This window comes from Microtus ochrogaster, unplaced genomic scaffold, assembly GCF_000317375.1.
Source record: "Microtus ochrogaster isolate Prairie Vole_2 unplaced genomic scaffold, MicOch1.0 UNK87, whole genome shotgun sequence".
Lineage (NCBI taxonomy): Eukaryota > Metazoa > Chordata > Mammalia > Rodentia > Cricetidae > Microtus > Microtus ochrogaster.
In genome coordinates, this window is record NW_004949185.1 from 873,693 (window position 1) to 892,385 (window position 18,693).

The 18,693-nt window shown below is 53.5% G+C and overlaps 3 protein-coding genes across 9 annotated transcripts in view; 1 reads left to right on the forward strand and 2 right to left on the reverse strand.

The window, feature by feature from the left end:
- Positions 1 to 2,377, reverse strand: part of Cchcr1 (coiled-coil alpha-helical rod protein 1) — a 13,582-nt gene extending 11,205 nt beyond the window's left edge. For 3 of the 6 annotated variants that reach the window (XM_026777833.1, XM_005370764.2, XM_026777836.1), the window contains exons 1-3: positions 1,503 to 2,062; positions 1,140 to 1,206; positions 843 to 1,056 (exon numbers count right to left, since the gene is read on the reverse strand). In XM_026777833.1, the coding sequence (XP_026633634.1) occupies positions 843 to 1,056; positions 1,140 to 1,206; positions 1,503 to 1,703 (482 nt within the window). In that variant the 5' untranslated portion in view covers positions 1,704 to 2,062. Of the gene's footprint in view, positions 1 to 842; positions 1,057 to 1,139; positions 1,272 to 1,480; positions 2,063 to 2,243 lie in introns of those variants that run through there. The other 3 variants (XM_013355047.2, XM_026777834.1, XM_026777835.1) reach the window with 3 other exon arrangements.
- Positions 2,378 to 2,694: 317 nt separating this feature from the next.
- Tcf19 (transcription factor 19) lies at positions 2,695 to 6,578 on the forward strand. 2 transcript variants are annotated; one of them, XM_026777864.1, is made up of 4 exons: positions 2,695 to 2,772; positions 3,027 to 3,564; positions 4,459 to 5,008; positions 6,308 to 6,578. In XM_026777864.1, exons 2-4 carry the CDS (start codon positions 3,327 to 3,329, stop codon positions 6,315 to 6,317), a joined length of 798 nt encoding a protein of 265 aa, XP_026633665.1. In that variant the 5' UTR covers positions 2,695 to 2,772; positions 3,027 to 3,326; the 3' UTR covers positions 6,318 to 6,578. The 2 variants fall into 2 exon arrangements, with proteins under 2 accessions (XP_026633665.1, XP_005370823.1); XM_005370766.2 differs by lacking the exon at positions 6,308 to 6,578 and having other exon boundaries at positions 4,459 to 5,012.
- A 1,458-nt stretch (positions 6,579 to 8,036) lies between these two features.
- Pou5f1 (POU class 5 homeobox 1) lies at positions 8,037 to 12,492 on the reverse strand. Its single transcript, XM_005372487.2, is given in 6 exon segments — positions 8,037 to 8,194; positions 8,197 to 8,302; positions 8,392 to 8,550; positions 8,977 to 9,107; positions 9,323 to 9,443; positions 12,103 to 12,492. Coding segments are annotated over 6 exon segments (1,065 nt in total).
- Positions 12,493 to 18,693: the final 6,201 nt, after the last annotated feature.

Genomic DNA, 18,693 nt, shown 5'->3' on the forward strand with positions numbered 1-18,693 from the left:
GGTTTCTCCTTAGCTTTTTGGTTCCTGTCCTGGAACTAGCTCTTGTAGACCAGGCTGGCCTCAAACTCACAGAGATCCGCCTGCCTCTGCCTCCCCAGTGCTGGGATTAAAGGCGTGCGCCACCACCACCCAGCTTCAAAAATAAAATCTTAAAACACATATTCAGAGCATAGCCATATGCAGAGGCATAATCCTGTAAAGGACTTTTTGTTTTTTTTAAGATAGGGTTTCTCTGTGTAACAGTACTGGCTGTAGACCAGGCTGGCCTTGAACTCACTGAGATCTATCTGTCTGCCTCTGCCTCCTAAGTGGTGAAATTAAAGATGTGAGCTCAGCTGAAATCTGTTGTTTTTAAAGATTTTATTTATTTATTTATTTATTTATTTATTTATTTTGTATATGGTATTCCGCCTGCATCTATGTCTGCACACCAGAAGAGGGCACCAGATCTCATTGTAGATGGCTGTGAGCCACCATGTGGTTGTTGGGAACTGAACTCAGGACCTCTGGAAGAGCAACCAGTGTTCTTAACCTCTGAGCCACCTTTCTAACTACTCCATAAGAAGCAGTATGGAACACGGTACCGGGTCAGCATGTCTAAGCTACGTGTCATCTCGTTTCCCAACAGCTTCTGGGCCACCCACCCATCTCCTCCCTTAGACAGTTACATTCCTTGGTAGCTGGGAATTCAAGTCCAGGGCTCTCTTTGTTATCCCCAGTGCATATGGTATATGCATTGTAGGCACCAACAACGCCTACAGAAAAACCACACAAGTTATGGAACCAAGGGCTGAAATAAAGGCATGTGTGTACAAAGGATCACTAGCAAGTCCGACCCCTACCTGCCTCTCCGCCCTGTCCCCTGTCCATCTCCACAAACATCCTGTTCCCACATGGTCACCGTAGGCCTCTGAGTGTCTAACCGCCTCTCAACGACACCTTGGCCAGCCCTGGATTGGACCAGGGGAATGTCGGAAGCCCAGGTCGGGGCCATTCTTGGCAGAGTTGGAAGGGGCCGAGCTTGGAAGTGAGAGGGAGGAACCAGCCCAGCAAAACCTGAGGGGATCACAAGAGTAAAAAGACTGTCAGTTTCTCAGCGAGAGAGGAGACCCCCAGCCTCCTGGACTGGCCTCACTGACCTGAAGGTGGCAACATCTCTGTCTTATCTGAAGCCTCTGGATCGTGTCTCCAGGCGCGTACGTTCCCCTGGACAATAGGAGAAACAAGGACACTCCAGTTCAGTTCTCAGGCCACCTTCCAAAGAGAAAGTCCTATAATAACAAAGTGATAAAATACTAAAGTTACTGACTGACCCACAGGGCTCAAAGCTTCTCTTTCCCTACTTCCCTAAGAAGGCAGGTGAAAACCAAACCACTTGCCTGTCCCAATCACGTTCCTAAGGAACGAACGAGGCAACAACCATGAGGTAAATGTACTGGGATGGGGGCCAGAGGGTGCCTTGGAGATTGCTTCTACTTACAGGATTCTGGGTGGTGCTTTACCTTCCTCCTTAAGGGTCTACGGTCCCTGCAGCTCAGGGCTGGAGGTGAGAGGGCCCGTAGGGAGCCCGGTCTCCACAGTTCTCGCCATGGAATTGTAGGGATGTTGGGAAGCCCATCTAGGTACCAACGAGCCATGATTTCTGGGTCAATTCCTTTCAAAGCGTTAGCCCAAGGCCTCGCCCCAGAAGAATGAGGCCACATATGGGGTTAAGTGGCTTCCCTAGGATCCCCGGGGAACGGAAGCAGCCTAGAGCCCGTTGCCGGGAACCCAGCTTCCTGCTATCTCAACGGAGCCTCTCGGTAACCGGCCTCAGTTTCTCTCTATCCCCATCCCCTCTGCTTCCATTCCCGAAGCCCGTCTCTGTTCGGAGCCCTACAGCATCTTCTTTGTCCAACTCCCATCCGAATTCAAATGTCTTTTTTGTTGTTGTTGTTGCTGCTGTTGTTGTTTGTTTTCACGCAATCCAGAGATTCTACAGGCTTCTTCTCTTAGTTCTAGTCTGCATCCTTCTGGACGAAATTATCCTGCGCTCCCTGTCCTCCGGTCTCCCCTCTCCTCTCCTGCACACACCCCTGGCGCATCCCCCTGAGCACCCTGAGCGCTAAGGCTGTCTCGCCCCCCTCATCTGTTTGTTTTCCGGGCTCCTGCACCCCCTTCCCCTGCGGACCCCGTCCACCCACCCTAGCACCCCCTCTCAGACCCTTTCCGCCCCCAACCGACTCTGGCCGAACGCCCCTTACCCGGCGCGAGATCCGCCCTCTTGCCACGCCCCTTACTCAGAGCTCCCGGTCGAGGCTTCACACCCCCGATCACGCATGCGCGAGGCGGGTGGGTTGGCGGGCTGTTCTAAATGCTCTAAAGCACCATTTCTCCTGGCCGGAAGGAGGAAGAAGAAAGGTGCGCGCAGGCACACTGACTCCTAAGGACTTCCCCGCGCCCTGATGGCCCCACCCCACCCCGGGAACCCGGGAAAACGTGTAAGCCAATCAGAAAAGGCGGAGGGCGGGAGAGAAACAGCTCCCTCCCTGTGCCTCATCCAGTAGAACGGAAGAGGGCAACTCAGATGGCCAATCAGAAGCAGACGGAGGGGGAAGGCGGGCTCGCAGGCGCGAAGCTGGACCCGGGAATTCTGAAGGAGGAGTCTGCGCGGCGCGCGCGCCTAAGCCGCGCCCTCCCGGCGGCTTCCTGGCTGTCAAACCGCAGCGGGAGCGAGGGGCGCAGGGTGTGGAGTCCCTTCCTCAGTTTACCCCGCAAGCGAAAAAGGAAACGGTGAGATCCACTTTGTTGCAGTATCAGGGACCTGTCTGCTCCGCGCTTTGTGGGTGACAGCGGATTCTCTTCCCTCGAGGGACCGAAGAGCGGGGGCGGACAGAAGGGGTGCTCCACCTGGATTAGGAAGTTTCTCGGCTCCGGGCTACAGCTGAGGAGACACGTCCGTGCCGCACGCACTTTCGTGTCGCAGGACCTCCCCACCCCGTCTGCATGTTCCCAGCTGCCGCTTAAAGTAGCTTTGCCTTGCACAGATTGTTAAAGCCTCCCCGGATGCTCTGCGACCCGAGAATCCGGCTCCCCCGAGGTCCCGCGGGACGTCTTCCTGGTTTTGCGTCTCATCAGGACTTTACTGGAATTGCTTTTTAAGTCTCGTCCTGACAGCCACTACCGCCTCTGGCTCCCTGAATCTGTTATTTCTCAAGTTGGCATTGCCCACGGTACAGCTGTTGACGTTACTTAGCACTGAACTGAAGCCCGCGGTGCGTGGCCCAGAAGCAGGGGCGGTGATGAGCTGCTGAGGTGGCAGAAGTGGTGCAGAGGGAGCACCCCCGATGCTGCCCTGCTTCCAGCTGCTGCGCATAGGGGGCGGCAGGGGCGGTGATCTCTACACCTTCCACCCCCCATCCAGGTCGGGCTGCACCTACCGGCTGGGCTGCAGGGCTGACCTGTGTGATGTGGCCCTGCGGCCCCAGCAGGAGCCGGGCCTCATCTCTGGGGTCCATGCGGAGCTGCATGCTGAGCTCCAAGGGGACGACTGGAGGGTCAGCCTGGAGGACCACAGCAGCCAAGGTAAGCGGTGAGCAGGCAGCCCCAGTGTCAGTGTCCCGTGAACAGACAAGCAGGATCAGGTCTGGTCTGCCCGCCAGAGCTGTGCAGTCAGCTCTTCCCAGGACTAACCTGCTCGGCTGTTTTGGCTCACGCTGGGCTAGGAGGGAGGCGCTGGGGTGTCATCGGTAAAGCGTCACAGCTGGACACTGTAGGACTAAGCTCAGACTTGTTCCCGTGAAGGCAGTGTTCCACCCAGCCCAAGGCAGCCTCAAAAGTCCACAGTTCTTTTATCTCCAGTTCTTAGTTTCCTTTTATTAGGTCAGATGCAAGGTTTGGAGAAGCCTCATCTGGGGTTTTCAGCATTGGTCTGTAACAGCCAACAGTAAGCGTGAGCGCTTGCTGTTACGGGCCAGTGGTTACGTGTAGCTGGAGCTGATACCGTTTACTGTCAAGGAAAAGGACAGCAGGGGGCAAGTATGGCTCTGTGTGTGTGTGTGTATGCACGCGCCCTGTGATCTCAGCGCTCCAGAGGCTGAGATAGGAGGGTCGTGAGTTCTGGGCCAGTCTAGACGACAGATTAAAACTGTCGCAAAAAAATGGGAGCTGGCCGGGCGGTGGTGGCGCACGCCTTTAATCCCAGCACTCGGGAGGCAGAGGCAGGCGGATCTCTGTGAGTTCGAGACCAGCCTGGTCTACAAGAGCTAGTTCCAGGACAGGCTCCAAAACCACAGAGAAACCCTGTCTCGAAAAACCAAAAAAAAAAAAAAAAAGTGGGAGCTGTTTAGGGGTAGATCCGCTCAAGTAGGAACACAGCGAGAAAACTTCCCGTTCATGGGACTTTCCTCGGTGCTCCCCTGAAAACCAAATGACCAGGTCACCATACTTGTCACTTGTCTTGTGCCTCACCATCAACAGGGACTTTGGTCAATAATGTCCGACTCCCAAGAGGCCACAGGCTGGAGCTGAACGATGGTGACCTTCTGACCTTTGGCCCTGAAGGGCAAGCAGGAACCAGCCCCTCGGAATTCTACTTCATGTTCCAACAAGTCCGGGTCAAACCTCAGGACTTCGCTGCCATCACTGTCCCTCGGTCCAGGGGAGAAGCTGGGGCCGGGTTCCAGCCCATGGTGCCCCCTCAGGGGGCGCCCCAGCGGCCACTCAGCACCCTCTCCTCTGCCCCCAAGGCCACACTGATCCTCAACTCCATCGGCAGCCTCAGCAAGTTGCAGCCCCAGCCCCTCACCTTCTCCAGGGGTGGAGGCCGACCACAAAGCCTGGCTGCTCCCACCCGGCCTGGGGAAGTGGGAGCTTCATCTGCTCCGCCCACAAGGAACCGGAGGAAATCGGCTCACAGAGTGTTGGCAGAACTAGATGATGAGAGCGAGGCTTCCCTGTGCCCCCTGTCCGTCCTGATGGAGCCCAGGAAGAAGCTCCGCATGGAGAAAGCGGCTCTGGTGTCCAGTGGGTAAGTTGAGTCCTCAGTGTTAGCCTGTCTACACCTCACACCCTAGACTCCTTTTTATAAAGACTTAGAAGGCAGGGATGAGAGGTACAGGGATAACATCCGGCTTAGCTTTCATCCGTAAATGCAGGAAATGTGTGTGAGGTTGCAGAAGTAAGGGTTAGAACTAGAATCTAGGGGGTGGGGCACAGGAATGCCTCACTGAGACATTGGCTAGCATGCACCTGACTTGCCCAGGATTGGCGTCCCATCACATACATAAAACACCACAATCTCAGCACTGGATAGTCGAGGCAGAAGACAGGATTGCCAAGTGTGAGACCAACCTGACCCATACAGAGACCCCGCCTCAAAACAAAAACTTAGAGTAAGCAGGTCAACTTAGGATGTCTGTGTACCACGTGTATGCAGTACCCTGAGGCCAGAAGGCTTTGGATCCTCTGGAACTGGTGGGTCACTAGACCCCAAATCCTCTGGAAGATCAGCTGAGCCATCTTTCTAACCCTGTTTGCTTTTGACGAAAGGGTCTCATTGTATAACCCAGGCTAGCCTCAAATTCCCCAAGTAAAGGACAGGGCAGTTAGAATGGAAACTGATCTGTCCTGCTGGGGTTCCAGGCGTCACCTTGTGTGTTAGGCATGGACTCTGCTGGCACCCCTTACCCTCCAAGTCCCTGCCTCCCACAGGCCTGGAGCCCCTTGTGGTGCCGCTCTAGCGAGGTCTAGACTACAAGATACTCAGGAACACTCCCAGACTCCCACTGTCCTTAGAAGTGGGGAGCCCCTAGCTGGGCAGTGGTGCACACCTTTAATCCCAGCACTTGGGAGGCAGAGGCAGGTGGATTGCTGAGTTCGAGGCCAGCCTGGTCTACAAGAGCTAGTTCCAGGACAGGCTCCAATGCTACAGAGAAACCCTGTCTTGAAAAATCAAAAAGTAGGGAGCCTCATGCACCTTTGCGGCCACCCACAAGACAGTAGCCTGGAATGGCGGTGATGTCCGGTACCTCGTAACCTGCATTGGCCACCCAGGATGCCGTGTTGGATTCACACCTTGGGCTTTGCAGGCCAGAGGACACAGATGTGGCTCCTCCGGTTTAGGGGCAGTGATAGTGTAAGTGGAACTCACACCGCAGTGATGGCTCAGTGATCAAGAGCGCTTGTTGCTCAGATCACCCCAGTCCCATGGGATCCAACGTCTGCTGGCCTCTGGCCTCCAGACACACATGTACATACATATATACAGGCAAAACATTCATTTTTTTGGAAAAGAATGGATCTTGAGAAATATCTCCTTTCTCCAAAGGAGGGAATGAGCACAGGAAAAATCCATTGCCATAGACTCCGACTGAAGGCTGAAGAACCCTCATGGCTGAGGTGACAAAATAAAAGATGGTTTCCTGCCAAAGCTGTTGCTGCCAAGTTCCCAGTGAGCTGGAATGCCCAGTAACAAGGAATCACACCTCGTTCCCATGGACACCAGAGTTACCTGCTGCTGGAGCAACCATCACCAGAAGCCACCCCAGGGCTTCCTCATACCATGGCTAGCGCCTCAGCTGACTGGGTGGGTCTCTGTGACTGGCTTTTCAGAGCTTTGCCTTTAAATAAAAATAAATTTGCTTCATCCACATGGGGGTATTTATCCTTGAGTCTAAGCCCGCTTTCCAAATGCTGGGAAGCCTTCACGTGGTGTGGTGTGAGAAGGAATTCCCTGCAGCAGAAGCACCCGTGGGAATGACATGTGTGTGAAGGCGCTGGCTACCGAGCCCAATGACCGTGCTTGAGCCACAGGACCCATGTTCACGCATTGTCCCCGTGCTGTGGCACTCAAGGCACACACACAGATTTAATGTTGAGTGTGGAAGCATACTATGAGTTCCAGGCCAGCTTGGTCTACACAAGGTCCTTTCTTTAAAAGGAGGGGCCAGAGAAATGGCTCAGAGCTGCTTTTCCAGAGGTCCCAAGTTCTATTCCCACAACCACTAGTGGCTCACAACCATTTATTTTTTTTTTATTTTTGGTTTTTCGAGACAGGGTTTCTGTGGCTTTGGAGCCTAGCTCTGTAGACCAGGCTGGTCTCGAACTCACAGAGATCCACCTGTCACAACTATTTATAATGGGATCTGGTGCTCTCTTCTGACATGCAGCCAGAACACTCCATATATAATAAAATCTTTGCTGGGCAGTGGTGGCACATGCTCTTTAATCCCGTGACTCGGGAGGCAGAGGCCAAGAGTTCTAGTGGGGCTGACACACAGCAAAAAAAAAAAAAACCCGCTTGAGACTTGTTTTTTTTTAGGTGGGAAAGATGCTAACCCAGCAGTTAGCAGCTAAGAGCCACAGATAGACAGCCTTTAATCCCAGCGCTCTATAAAGGCAGAGGCCATCCTGGTCTACAGAGTTCCAGAACAGCGCGGCTACACAAGAGAAACCTTGTCTAGGAAAATTGCAGAGGACCCAGGTTCGGTTCCCAGAACCTACAGTTCCCGGGGATCCAGTGACACTTTACACAAATAAAACAAGCCCCAAATGCACTTGTACAAACAAAATATAAAAACTAACAATTTAGGCCAGCCATGGCGAGGCACGCCTTGAATCCCAGCACTTGGGTGGTCAACTGCATGTAGATCTTGAGTTCCAGTTCAGGGCAGCCAGGGCTACACAGAAACTCTGCTCTGTAGGTTGAGTTCCAATCCCAGCTATCCCTTTGGCTTTTCATAACCCAAGAGTTTGCAAGCGCTTTTATTTGAGGACTGCCTGGGCATGAGGCTCCATTACTGGATTTCTCTATCCCCAGACTAGCTTTAACTAAAGGAAGACGCAGTTTAGCCATCCAGTGTGTACCAGGCTTTATTTAAGAACAAAATGAGTGACAGGCTCACAATCAAAACAGCATCACTGAACTTCATCTTCCCCACCCTTTTTGTGCTTGCGACCCCTCCTCAGTAAAGGAGCTTCACCCCAAGGCTGTGGTGGCTCCAGGTTCTCTCTCCCCCTCGCCTCAGCTCACCTCATCCCCAGGCAGGGCTGGGGCTTCAGTTTGAATGCATGGGAGAGCCCAGAGCAGCGACGGGAACAGTAGGAAAGGCCTCACCCTCAGGGAACGGCACTGGAGAGTAGAGTGTGGTAAAGTGGGGGCTCGCATAGCTTGGGGCACCAAAATGGGGCCCTGGGGGTAGAGGAAAAGATACAGGCCCCCTGGGAAAGGGGACCCGGCAGCCTCATACTCTTCTCGTTGGGAATAATCAGCGTTTGATCGTTTGCCCTTCTGGCGACGGTTACAGAACCACACCCGGACCACCTAGGATGGCACAGAGAAGATTGGCATCAGCTCGCGGGTGCCGAAGCCAGAGGTAGGGAAAAGAGAATGGGGACCCAGGTACCACTCACATCCTTCTCCAGGCCGAGCTGCTTGGCGATAATGCTTATCTGCTGTAGGGTGGGCTTCGGGCACTGCAGAAACATGCTCTCCAGGTTCCCCCTCACGCCGTTCTCAATGCTCGTCCGCTTTCTCTTTCGAGCCTGCACCAGGGTCTCCGCTTTGCATATCTGGACATGGGCGGAAGGGGTTGTCAGGGAGCAAATAGCTATGGGAGTGTTGACTGGATGTGACCCCAGAGAAGGGGAATACTATAATGAAAGAGAATCCTGGACGGGGTGGGGGAGACCTAGATTAAATCTCTGGGCCTTTCTCAGCAGAACGGAGTTTGGGGAGTTACATCAGACTTAAACCTGGGATGAGGGGGCCCCAGGAAGAGAGAAACTGAATAGCAAATATTAAGGCCTTGGATTCTAATCCTCAGCACTAGAAGCGGGGGAAGAAACAACCACAAGACACAGAACTGCATCTCTGGTCGGAGAGGGAGCGTTTCAAGCGATGATGAATGGAAGGAACCGGTGGGATTGGTACCTGGGAGGAAGGCACTGTGCGTGCCTGCGCATCATGGGGGGGTGGGGGGGTGACGTGAAGCTCACCTCCTGAAGGTTCTCGTTGTTGTCGGCTTCCTCCACCCACTTCTCCAGCAGGGGGCGCAGCTTGCACATGTTCTTGAAGCTGAGCTGCAGCGCTTCAAAGCGGCAGATGGTGGTCTGGCTGAACACCTTTCCTGGGGAGCCATGCAGGCCAAAGGGGAAGTAAGGTAGCGTGCAGGGCCTCCAAGACCCCTCCTCGCAAGCTCCCACCTCTTCCCAGAGGCAGTTCAAGTTTCTAATCTCCCTCTACACAGGTGAACGAGAGGCAGCCCCTAAAACACCCTTCCCCTTGCAACTACATTGAGAGCTGTGACGGCTGTGGGGTCAGAACATGCAGAAGAAAACCCACCAAAGAGAACACCCAGGGTGAGCCCCACGTCGGCCTAGGTGTACCCCAAGGTGATCCTCTTCTGCTTCAGCACCTTGGCAAACTGCTCTAGCTCCTTCTGCAGATCTTTCATGTCCTGGGACTGCAGTAAGAAAGAGGACTTGTCAATCTCCGCCCCTGGGATCCCCAGACCTCAGCATTTCAGGCTGCCCACTAAAAACCGGTCTGCTGATGTCATTTGCTCTCTATCCCTAGCAACCGTCACCTACACTACCCAGGGTCCCCTGCATTAGAGTACAGGTCGAGCATCCCAGAACAGCCCCCACTGGCAACATGTGACCCCAGTTTTAGTAAGTTTTAAGACTACAGAAAGAGCCGGGCGATGGTGGCGCACACCTTTAATCCCAGCACTCGGGAGGCAGAGGCAGGTGGATCTCTGTGAGTTCGAGACCAGCCTGGTCTACAGAGCTAGTTCCAGGGCAGGCTCCAAAGCCACAGAGAAACCCTGTCTCGAAAAACCAAAAAAAAAAAAAATTAGGAAAGACTACAGAAAGAGCCAGGTAATCCCTGCATGTAATCCCAGCCCTCAAGAAACAGAGGCAGGAGGACGGCAGAAATAAAGAGCACCAGGTCCATTGGACTCCAAACTCCACGCCCTCGCAGCTTGCTTTGAAGTTTCCAAACTACTGACACAGTACAAGTGGAGATATTGAAACAGGGACTTGCTAGGTAGCTGTCCTGCCTTGGTCTCTCAAGCCCTGGGGATAACAGGATCCACCACGCTGGAGAGTTCCTTTAGAAACCACACACCTCACAAAGCAGGCAAATGCCCTGCTCTCGTGAGCTGACAGTCCAATGTGTGAGGAAAAAAAAAAGAACCCTTGCTAAGGGATGAGCTGTGGAAAGCCAGGAGGGCAGGGTAGCAGCCTGTGCAGATGACAAGTCGATTTAAGATGGTAGACAATGCGTCAGAAGCTAAGGCATTACCACACATTTTAAAATACGGATTTGGTGCTAACCAGACAAACTGAGCTTGATCCCCAGAATAAGCAGTGTAGAGACGACGGCCTCTGATGCCCACAGACGCACGGTGACAAGCTTGCGAGCACAACAAATGTTTGTTTTTAAAATTAAGGCTGGGAGGTGCATCTTTAACCCCAGCACTCCCCTCGGAGGCAGAGGCAGACAGCTCTCTTGTGAGTTTGAGGCCACCCTGATCTACAGAGTTCCAGGACAGCCAAGACTACATAAAGAAACCCTGTCTGGAAAAAAAACGAAATAAGCCGCGCGGTTAGTGGCACACGGCTTTGATCCCAGCACTCGGGAGGCAAAGGATGGTGGATCTGAGTTCGAGGCCAACCTGGTCTACAGAGTGAGTTCCAGGACAGCCAGGTTACACAGAGAAATCCTGTCTCGGGAAAACAAACAAAAAAAGAAAACTAAAAGCCCGACTAAGGCCCTGGCAGGTGGGGAGGGATATGGGATGGCCAGTGGAGCCCGCTTCCCAAAGAGCGGAGGCAGCCTCAGAGTGAACGGGAACAAAAATGGCGGGAGGCATTTATCTCTAACAGAAGATGGAAAAGGAGGCGGTCATTTGGTGGCGCAAGTGAGCCTGCGCGGGGTGGGAGTGGGGGGAGGGCAGAGCAGGTCGGAGGAGCGAAGGTGCAGGTCTGTCTTAGATACTCCAGTTAAGGCTGGTCAACCCAGCAGCCAGCGACGCACGGCCCAATGCAGTAGCACATCCTTCCGGAAGGTGTTTCAACGAAGAAAGATTTTACCACCTTCCAACAGACTGACTTTCGTCCCCAACCTCGCTCAGCTGGCGCCTCAGCTTTTCTAAATCCTACTTTGTGGATCTGGGATAAAGTAAACCACGGCTCAAGCTCCCTGCTTCATTAAGGCCACTTAAGACCTGAGATAAACTACTAATGCCTTCCCAGGGGGCTCCCGGTAGCTAAGAGGATGCGAGATGATGCATAAACAGGCACTTGGGGAGGGAGCCTCGAACTCACTAATTGCTAATACTGGCCGGCACCAGCGTCCGCTCACCTTTCCCTGATGGCTAATTGCTTACACTTGCTTCCGAGGGCGGCCGCGCATTTTGCGGCGGTCCCGTCCAGGGCTTGCTGGAGGCCATCAGCCAATCAGCAAAGCTTGTGCACTCGCGGCACGATCTAGAGATAGCGATAGCATCTCCTACCTGAGTCCGTTTACAACTTACGGAAGTAGGGCTGAATGGATCAAATCTGCACCTCCAGCTCTCTACAAGGGGGTGCCGGGGTGTTCACTTAGAGTAATGGTCACTCAAGCATGGGTCTACAGCAGAAGCAGGACAGACAAGCCGTAAACTTGACTGAAGGTGAACCCAACTCCGACTCCCGCTGCCCAGAGCTATCAGCGGTCAGTCACACCCAAGCTTTGGAGTAACAAGAACTCCAAGATAAGCGTTTTCACCCTCCAGCCATGTTTAACCTAAGGCCAAGGGCCTGGGTCTGACAGAGACCAAGTCCCCAGAAGGGCTAAGTGCAGTGGGAGAAGGAGCTGAAACCGGCCAACACTGGGGCACACAGTCAGGCCCAGATAGTGACCGTCGACATGATAAGGACAGGCCGGAACAATACAGGCCAGTTTCGGACCTTGCAATTCTGGCTTCTAGTTCAAACAGTGTCCTTCTCAGGAATAGACAGTCACAACCCCCTTCTTTGCTAGGAAGGTTGTCCTGCAAGCTCCCAATTCTCTTCGCTGCCGCCTCTGCCAGCGCAGCCATGTCCCCTCGACCGTCCCAGGCCGATCTCACTTACCTCCTCCGGACTTGATTCCACCTTCTCCAACTTCACGGCACCAGGGCGGATAGTGCCGGGCTCAGGGGAGGCCCCCTCCGAGTTGCTCTCCGCTCCTGCTCGATCCTCAGGCTGCGAAGTCTCCAGGCCAACTTGGGGCACTAGGCCCAGTCCAACCTGAGGTCCACAGTATGCCATCCCTCCACAGAACTCATATGGCGGGGGACAAGGGGAGATCCCCAACACCTCTGAGCCTGGCCCAACCCCTGGCCCGATTCCAGGCCCACCTGGAGGCCCTTGGAAGCTTATCCAAGTCCGAGGGTCCACCCAGCCTGGCTCCAGCCCTCCCGACCCATCACCCCCACCAGGTGGGGGTGAGAAGGCTAAGTCCGAAGCCAGGTGTCCAGCCATAGGGAAGACAGGCACCCCAAGCCGGGGGCCTGACGGAAGAAGGGCTCACCTAGGAACTGCTTAAACCTCTCTCCCGCCCTCCTTCGCCCTCCTTCCCCAATCCCACCCGCTAGCCTTGACCTCTGGCCCCGCCCCCTGGACGGGTGGAGGAGTGGGCCAAGGGGGTGGGAGAAACTGAGGCGAAAGGTGCCCGCTTGTGTCTGGAAGCGACCCCGAGGGAGCAACCTTTAGGGCAGGACCCCAGGGGGGGGAACCTTCATTTTCAACTCTCAACGTCTGTTCACACCTACCGTGGGCCCCGAACACCTCGGAGTTGACCACCTCCACATTGCTCAGTTAACAAGTGCTTGGTTCCCCCATCCCACCCCAAAGCCGCTTGGTACTGTCCCGCTCCGCCTTTCACTGCCCCCCATCCTCTCAAAGGCTCCAACATTTATTGAATGTCCTGTCCCAAGTATTTCTGGGGCCACCCCTCAGTTCTTCAACTTACATAAGTGTGCTACCAGCTGGACATCCACCCATTTAGAATTGTAGGTTCCAGAAACTGGGAAAGCCCAGTATTCCACCCTGTCTCCGGGGGCAGGTGGCGGACGAGGCTGGCGCCCCATGCCCATTCAGTCCTCCAGACTCTAGAGGTTCCTCATCCCCAGGCCCCCAGCCCCGACCCGCAATGTCCCCATACATCTCGCAACCTAAGTTGTCCAGAGGCTAATGACAAGCCAATCAGGGACTCCCCTCCCCCCACTGTGAGGCCTCCACTCAGGCCCACGATCCCCTCACAGTCAAGGCCTGGGCATCTCATTCCTCAAGGGGTTTAGTCCTCTCTCCCCCACGTCTCATCCCAGGCCTCCAGCCTAGTTCCTGGGTGGAGAAACCCAAAGGGTGATAGGTGTGTAGAGGGGAAAAAAAAAATCTGACTTCAGGTTCAAAGAAGCCTGGGAGGGACTGGGGGGGGGGGGAAGGGCCAGGACAATGGCCTTGGCTGGACAATCCGGGTCCCCAGAGGGGGCAGCTCTAACCCTAAACAAGTGCTCAACCCTTGAATGGGCTTGGATGGCTCCCCTGGGGACAACTTCCTGCTCCCCAACCCCCTCCCAGCCCCAGCCCCTCACACAGGTTCCTCTCAGAGCTCTTCAGCATCTCTCTCCAATCCCTCAAAGACTGAGCCTCAGACTCAGAAGGGTACCCAGCTTCCCTTCGTCCTGGTGTTCCTCACCCACCCCTCCCCCAGCTCCCCAGGCCGAGGGATGGGATTAGGAGGAGGGGTGCAGGAAGCCTACCCTTAGCTTTCCTGCAGGGATTTTCTGGGCCTGAGAATCCTCCAGGGTCCCGGTTGCTGGCCTGGTGCTTGTTACGTTTGCAAGAGAATAGCCCTCGGAGAGCCTGTCTGCTAGGGAGGATGTTTGTCTGTCTGCACTGACACCGACACCTTGCCCTAAACGAAGTTCCCAGGGTTGATCTCTCAGCCCCAAAAGGGCTCAGGGCCAAAGCACCCCACAGTGTAGACAGCCAGACCAGAGTTCTGAGCCCGGGCCCTGTCCCCGCCTGAGAGACGGCTGGCTAGGGTCAGTGGCTCTAGCTGCCTACGAGAGCCAGAGTGTTCCTTGGGGAGTCTCCTGATGCAGTCAGCAGCCTCTGTCGATGGTTCATTTATTATTTGGAGACTAACTCTAGATACCAAACTGACCTTGAACTCAGGGCAATTCTCCAGCCTTAGTCTCTCAAGAGCTGGGATAACTGGAATGAGCAACGACCTCACCTTATTCTCTAAGAGACTTTTTAAAATTACGTCCTAAGTGTGTGTGTGTGTGTGTGTGTGTGTGTGTGTGTGTGTGTGTGTGTGTGTGTTCCGCAGAGCACGGATGGAGGTCCCCTTCTTCGACAGACCGGGTTGTCGGGCTTGGCGGTGGCAGGAGCAGTCTCCCTGGGCCTCTCTGGCCTTCCTTCCGAGTCTGCACCGTGTCCTTCATTTCTCACTCATCTTCCTAGCTCTAAGCCTTCATTGTAGTTATTTTCCATCGATTAGTCTGACAATCTACAGACGTGGGAGGCTGGTGCTGATTCACAAGGGAGCCGTGAACTGCCCCCAGGCAGATTAAGGGAGGGTAGGGGGAGAGGTGCCCCACCCCACCCATCTTCTCTGCCCCCAAGACAGAGCCATCACACACCTTTGTCATGCAGTTACCTGCCGTCTGCCCCGCAGACTAGGCCTCCCAGGGGGGGAGGGGCAGGCTAGAATCCCCCACACCCAGCTCCTCCACCCACCAGCCTCTAAGGCCTAGAGATCTCTCTCCACAGCAGGCCCTGTTCCTCCCCTGCTGCCCTGTTTTCCCAACCTCAGTTCATGGATTATAACGTTTGGTTACTCCAGGTGGTGACCCACTGGCCAGGGCAGGAGGCATGTTCTGAGTGCTTGGCTCCTTAGTGACCGACTGTCGGTGCCAGCCTTGACCCTAAGCATTCCTGGAGTCTATCTAATGCCCACCTTAACAGCAACTGTCCCAGCAAGTCACCTCAGAACTGGCCTCAAGATGAGGCTCTCCCCGGCCTGGTTCTGTGCTGTCAGCCGGTGGTCCTGGAGATCCGAAGGCTGGTGGCTTAGCTGACTTGGTTTCTTGCTTCCTGGGTCTTAGAGAATCATATCTTTTTTTTTTCTTTGAGAAAGGTCTCCCTATATCACCATAATATCTTAAATCCCCCAAATTACAGCCAAAATTTATTAAGTCTCCATGTTCACCATATTTTAGGACCAAGCCAAGACCTGTCCCAAAGCTCTAGAGTCCGCCTAGGGAACCAGGAAAGGCAGATGACACCAACTTTTCCAGTCAGGGGCAGCCTACCAACGTGGCACAAAGGTGTGATGGGAATCCAGACGTGGTGGTCCACACGTGCGATCCCAGCCCTTGGGAGCAAGGTCAGGGGCTGGAGAAACAGTCCAGCATTTGAGAGAGGACCCTTTTAAATTCTGTTCCCAGCACCCAAGTTGGGTGGCTCATAACCTCTAACTCCAGCTCTAGGGAACCCCCAAGTCTCTGACCTCTGTGGGCATCTGCAGCCATATGCACACACCCAAACATATACACGTCTCCCACCCCCCAGAAACAGTGTTTCTCTGTAGCCCTAACTGTAAGATTTTAAGACAATTCTGAATCCTCTCAGCCTCTGTGCCATAGAGCTTCCCCTCCTCCCCTGGGAACCAAGGACCTAACAGCTACACTCGCACGTACTCAGTTTCTGAACAATTACCCATATACGAATGTTTTGATTCATTCCCCTGGGAAAAGGGGTCAAAATGACCTCTTACCTCATCTGATCTGGCAACAGCTCTCCAGTCAATTATTGATAATAGCCCTTTCGAGTAAGCCAATCAGAATAGTCAAAGATCAACCCCCCCTTGCTTCTGTGGCCCCTTTAAAAGTAGCCTGTGCCATCTATTCAGGGTCTCGGCTTCCCGAATGCTGGGGGACCCTGTCATGACAGAATTAATAAAATCCTCATGCTTTTGCATCGGCTGTGGTGTGTGAGGTGGTCTCTGGGGGCGACTCCTCCTCGGTGTTTGGACGCTAGAGTCCAACATAACTTTCCTGGAAATGGCTCTGTAGACCAGGTTGGCCTCAAACCCACTGATATCTTCCACTTGCTTCTGCCTCCCGAGTGCTGGGAATAAAGGCGTACGCCACCAAGCCCGCTCTGATTTCTTTAAAAAGAGAGTTTAAGGCCAACCTTAACCACAGGAGTCTCTAGGCCAGCTTGAGCCACAAGAGACCTGGTCTAAAACAAAGTAAGCAGAGGCTTTGATGGGCAGCTCTGCTACTGTGAGCCCAGCCAACGCTGGCTCGCTGGGTTTGCGGCACAGGGCACCTGGAAACTCACACGAAGGACTACTAGACTAGAGCTGGAAACCACGATTTTAGCTTCTGGGATCTGTCTCCCTATGAGGCAAAGGGGAGAAAAGAAATGGGGAGCCGCAGAGACCTGGGCTCAGCCAGGTAAGAAAATATTCTCCCTGGTCATTTGCAGTCAGCACCCAGCCCCTCCAGCCGCCGGCCCCATGGGGCGGCCACTTCTCTTCCCAAAGCGCCAGGAGTGGGGAACAGGAAGAAACCAGAGTTCTCCACACTGGTTCGGATTCCTTAGCTGACTGCAGCTGCAGCTCCCTTTCCTGGCCTTGGTTTTCGTGCCTGATCGGAAAGACTTGGGGCAGGCTGAGGAGGACCGTGGAGATGGCTCAGTGAGTGATGGTACTTGCTGAGTCTAACAACCTGGATCTGATCCCTGGGGCCCACAGGGTAGAAACATGTATGTGTGTGCATGTCTGTGTGAGTACGTGAAGTGTGTGTCTCTGTGTGTTCACTACAATGCCTGGCCTAACTCACCGTTTTCTTCCACCTTGGAAAGAAAACCGCTGTCCCTTCCCACACATACGCCCGTCCTCCTCAGATGTTGGGAGGGGAATTCTCTGTAAAGAGAAATTTGGCGTTGGAGAGATGGGAGGGGACCTGGTGAGGTGAAAGCTCCCGTCTTCTCCATCTTCCGCCTCCAGGCGGCCTTCCTGGGAAGGCTGGCAGGGCTCCTCAAGTCTGATCAAGCTAGACCTGAGCAGTTGCAAGTCCAGTGTGGCTTTGGGTTTCACAAGAAACATTTCCCAAACTGGGCAAGATGTCAAATCCTGTAATCTGGGCACTCAGGAAACTGAGGCAGGAATACAGGAAATCAAAGATTAGCCTGAGCTACCTGGTGAAACTCTGTGTCAAAAAAACAGAGAGGAGAAACTGGGAGGAGGGGGAAAGCTCAGAGGCCCTTTAGGTGGAGCTCAGCTCTAAAGCTGTGAACAGTCCTTTTCAGTGTTGGACCCTAGCGTCCAAACACTGAGGAGGAGTCGCCTCCAGAGACCATCGCACACACCACAGCCGATGCAAAAGCATGAGGATTTTATTAATTCTGTCATGACAGGGTCCCCCAGCATTCGGGAAGCCGAGAGACCTCGAATAGCTGGCACAGGATACTTTTAAAGGAGAAGGCCACAGAAGCAAGGGGGGTTTTGATTGGCTTATTCAAAAGGGCTATTACCAATAATTGGCTGGAGAGCTGTTGCTAGATCAGATGAGGTAAGAGGTCATTTTGACCCCGTTTCCCAGGGGACTGAATCAAAACATTCGTATGTGGGTAATTGTTCAGGCCTGGATAGGGGTGGAGATGTCTTATATCAGGGATGCGCCCATCTCCACCCTTACCCAGGCCCCATCCTCTCTCTATCTTGTGCACGAGGAATAGACGTTACAGATACTGTACACAGCTCTGGGAATATTTTTTAAGACTTATTTATTTATTTATTTATTTATTATGTATACAACATTCTGCCCCCATGTATACCTACAGGCAAGAAGAGAGCACCAGATCTCATTACAGATGGTTGTGAGCCACCATGTGGTTGTGGGAATTGAACCCAGGACGTCTGGAAGAGCAGTCAGTGCTCTTAACCTCTCTGCCATCTCTCCAGCCCTTATTTTATTTTATCTTATCTTATTTTGGTTTTTTGAGACAGGGTTTCTCTGCAGCTTTGGAGCCTGTCCTGGAACTAGCTCTTGCAGACCAGGCTGGCCTTGAACTCACAGATCCACCTCCCTCCGCATTCTGGGATTAAAGGCGTGGGCCATCACACCAAGCTTGCTTTTTTAAATGAACAGGGTTTCACTGTGTAGTCCTGGCTGGCCTTGAACTACTTTGTACACCAGGCTGGTCTCTATCTCCTGGAATTAAAAGTATGAACCATGACCATGACCAAACCAAGTCTTGAGATTCTTGATGTAAAATTTTTTTTGGAAGAGCCAGAGTGAAGGAGTCAGTTTGTTGGTGGGAGGACAGCCCGATGTGATGCACTTAGAGCCAAGCTCTGGCTTTGGGGGAGTGCACCCACGTGCTACAGGCTGTGACCGACAGACTGGAGCTCCTGGAGTTACACTGGCTAAAAGAGGTATTGACCACTGAAGCTAAGAGAGAAGCAGAAAAAAGTATAAATTTTTATCTCAGGTGTGGTGGTGGATACCTTTATTCCCTGCAGAATATCTTAGTTTGAGGCTAGCCTAGTCTGTATAATAAGTTCCAGGACAGCCAGGGCTGTTTCAAAAAACCAAAATAACTAAATTAACTTTTAAATAATTAAGTAGTTTCAATGAAATAAAATGAATAAATATTTATATT

What these genes read in the sequence shown, in the direction of transcription:
- Tcf19 (XM_026777864.1), top strand. Translation starts at nt 3,327, where the DNA reads ATGCTGCCCTGCTTCCAGCTGCTGCGCATAGGGGGCGGCAGGGGCGGT. An exon ending in GGAGGACCACAGCAGCCAAG is followed by an intron (nt 3,565 to 4,458) that starts GTAAGCGGTGAG and finishes CACCATCAACAG; the next exon opens with GGACTTTGGTCAATAATGTC.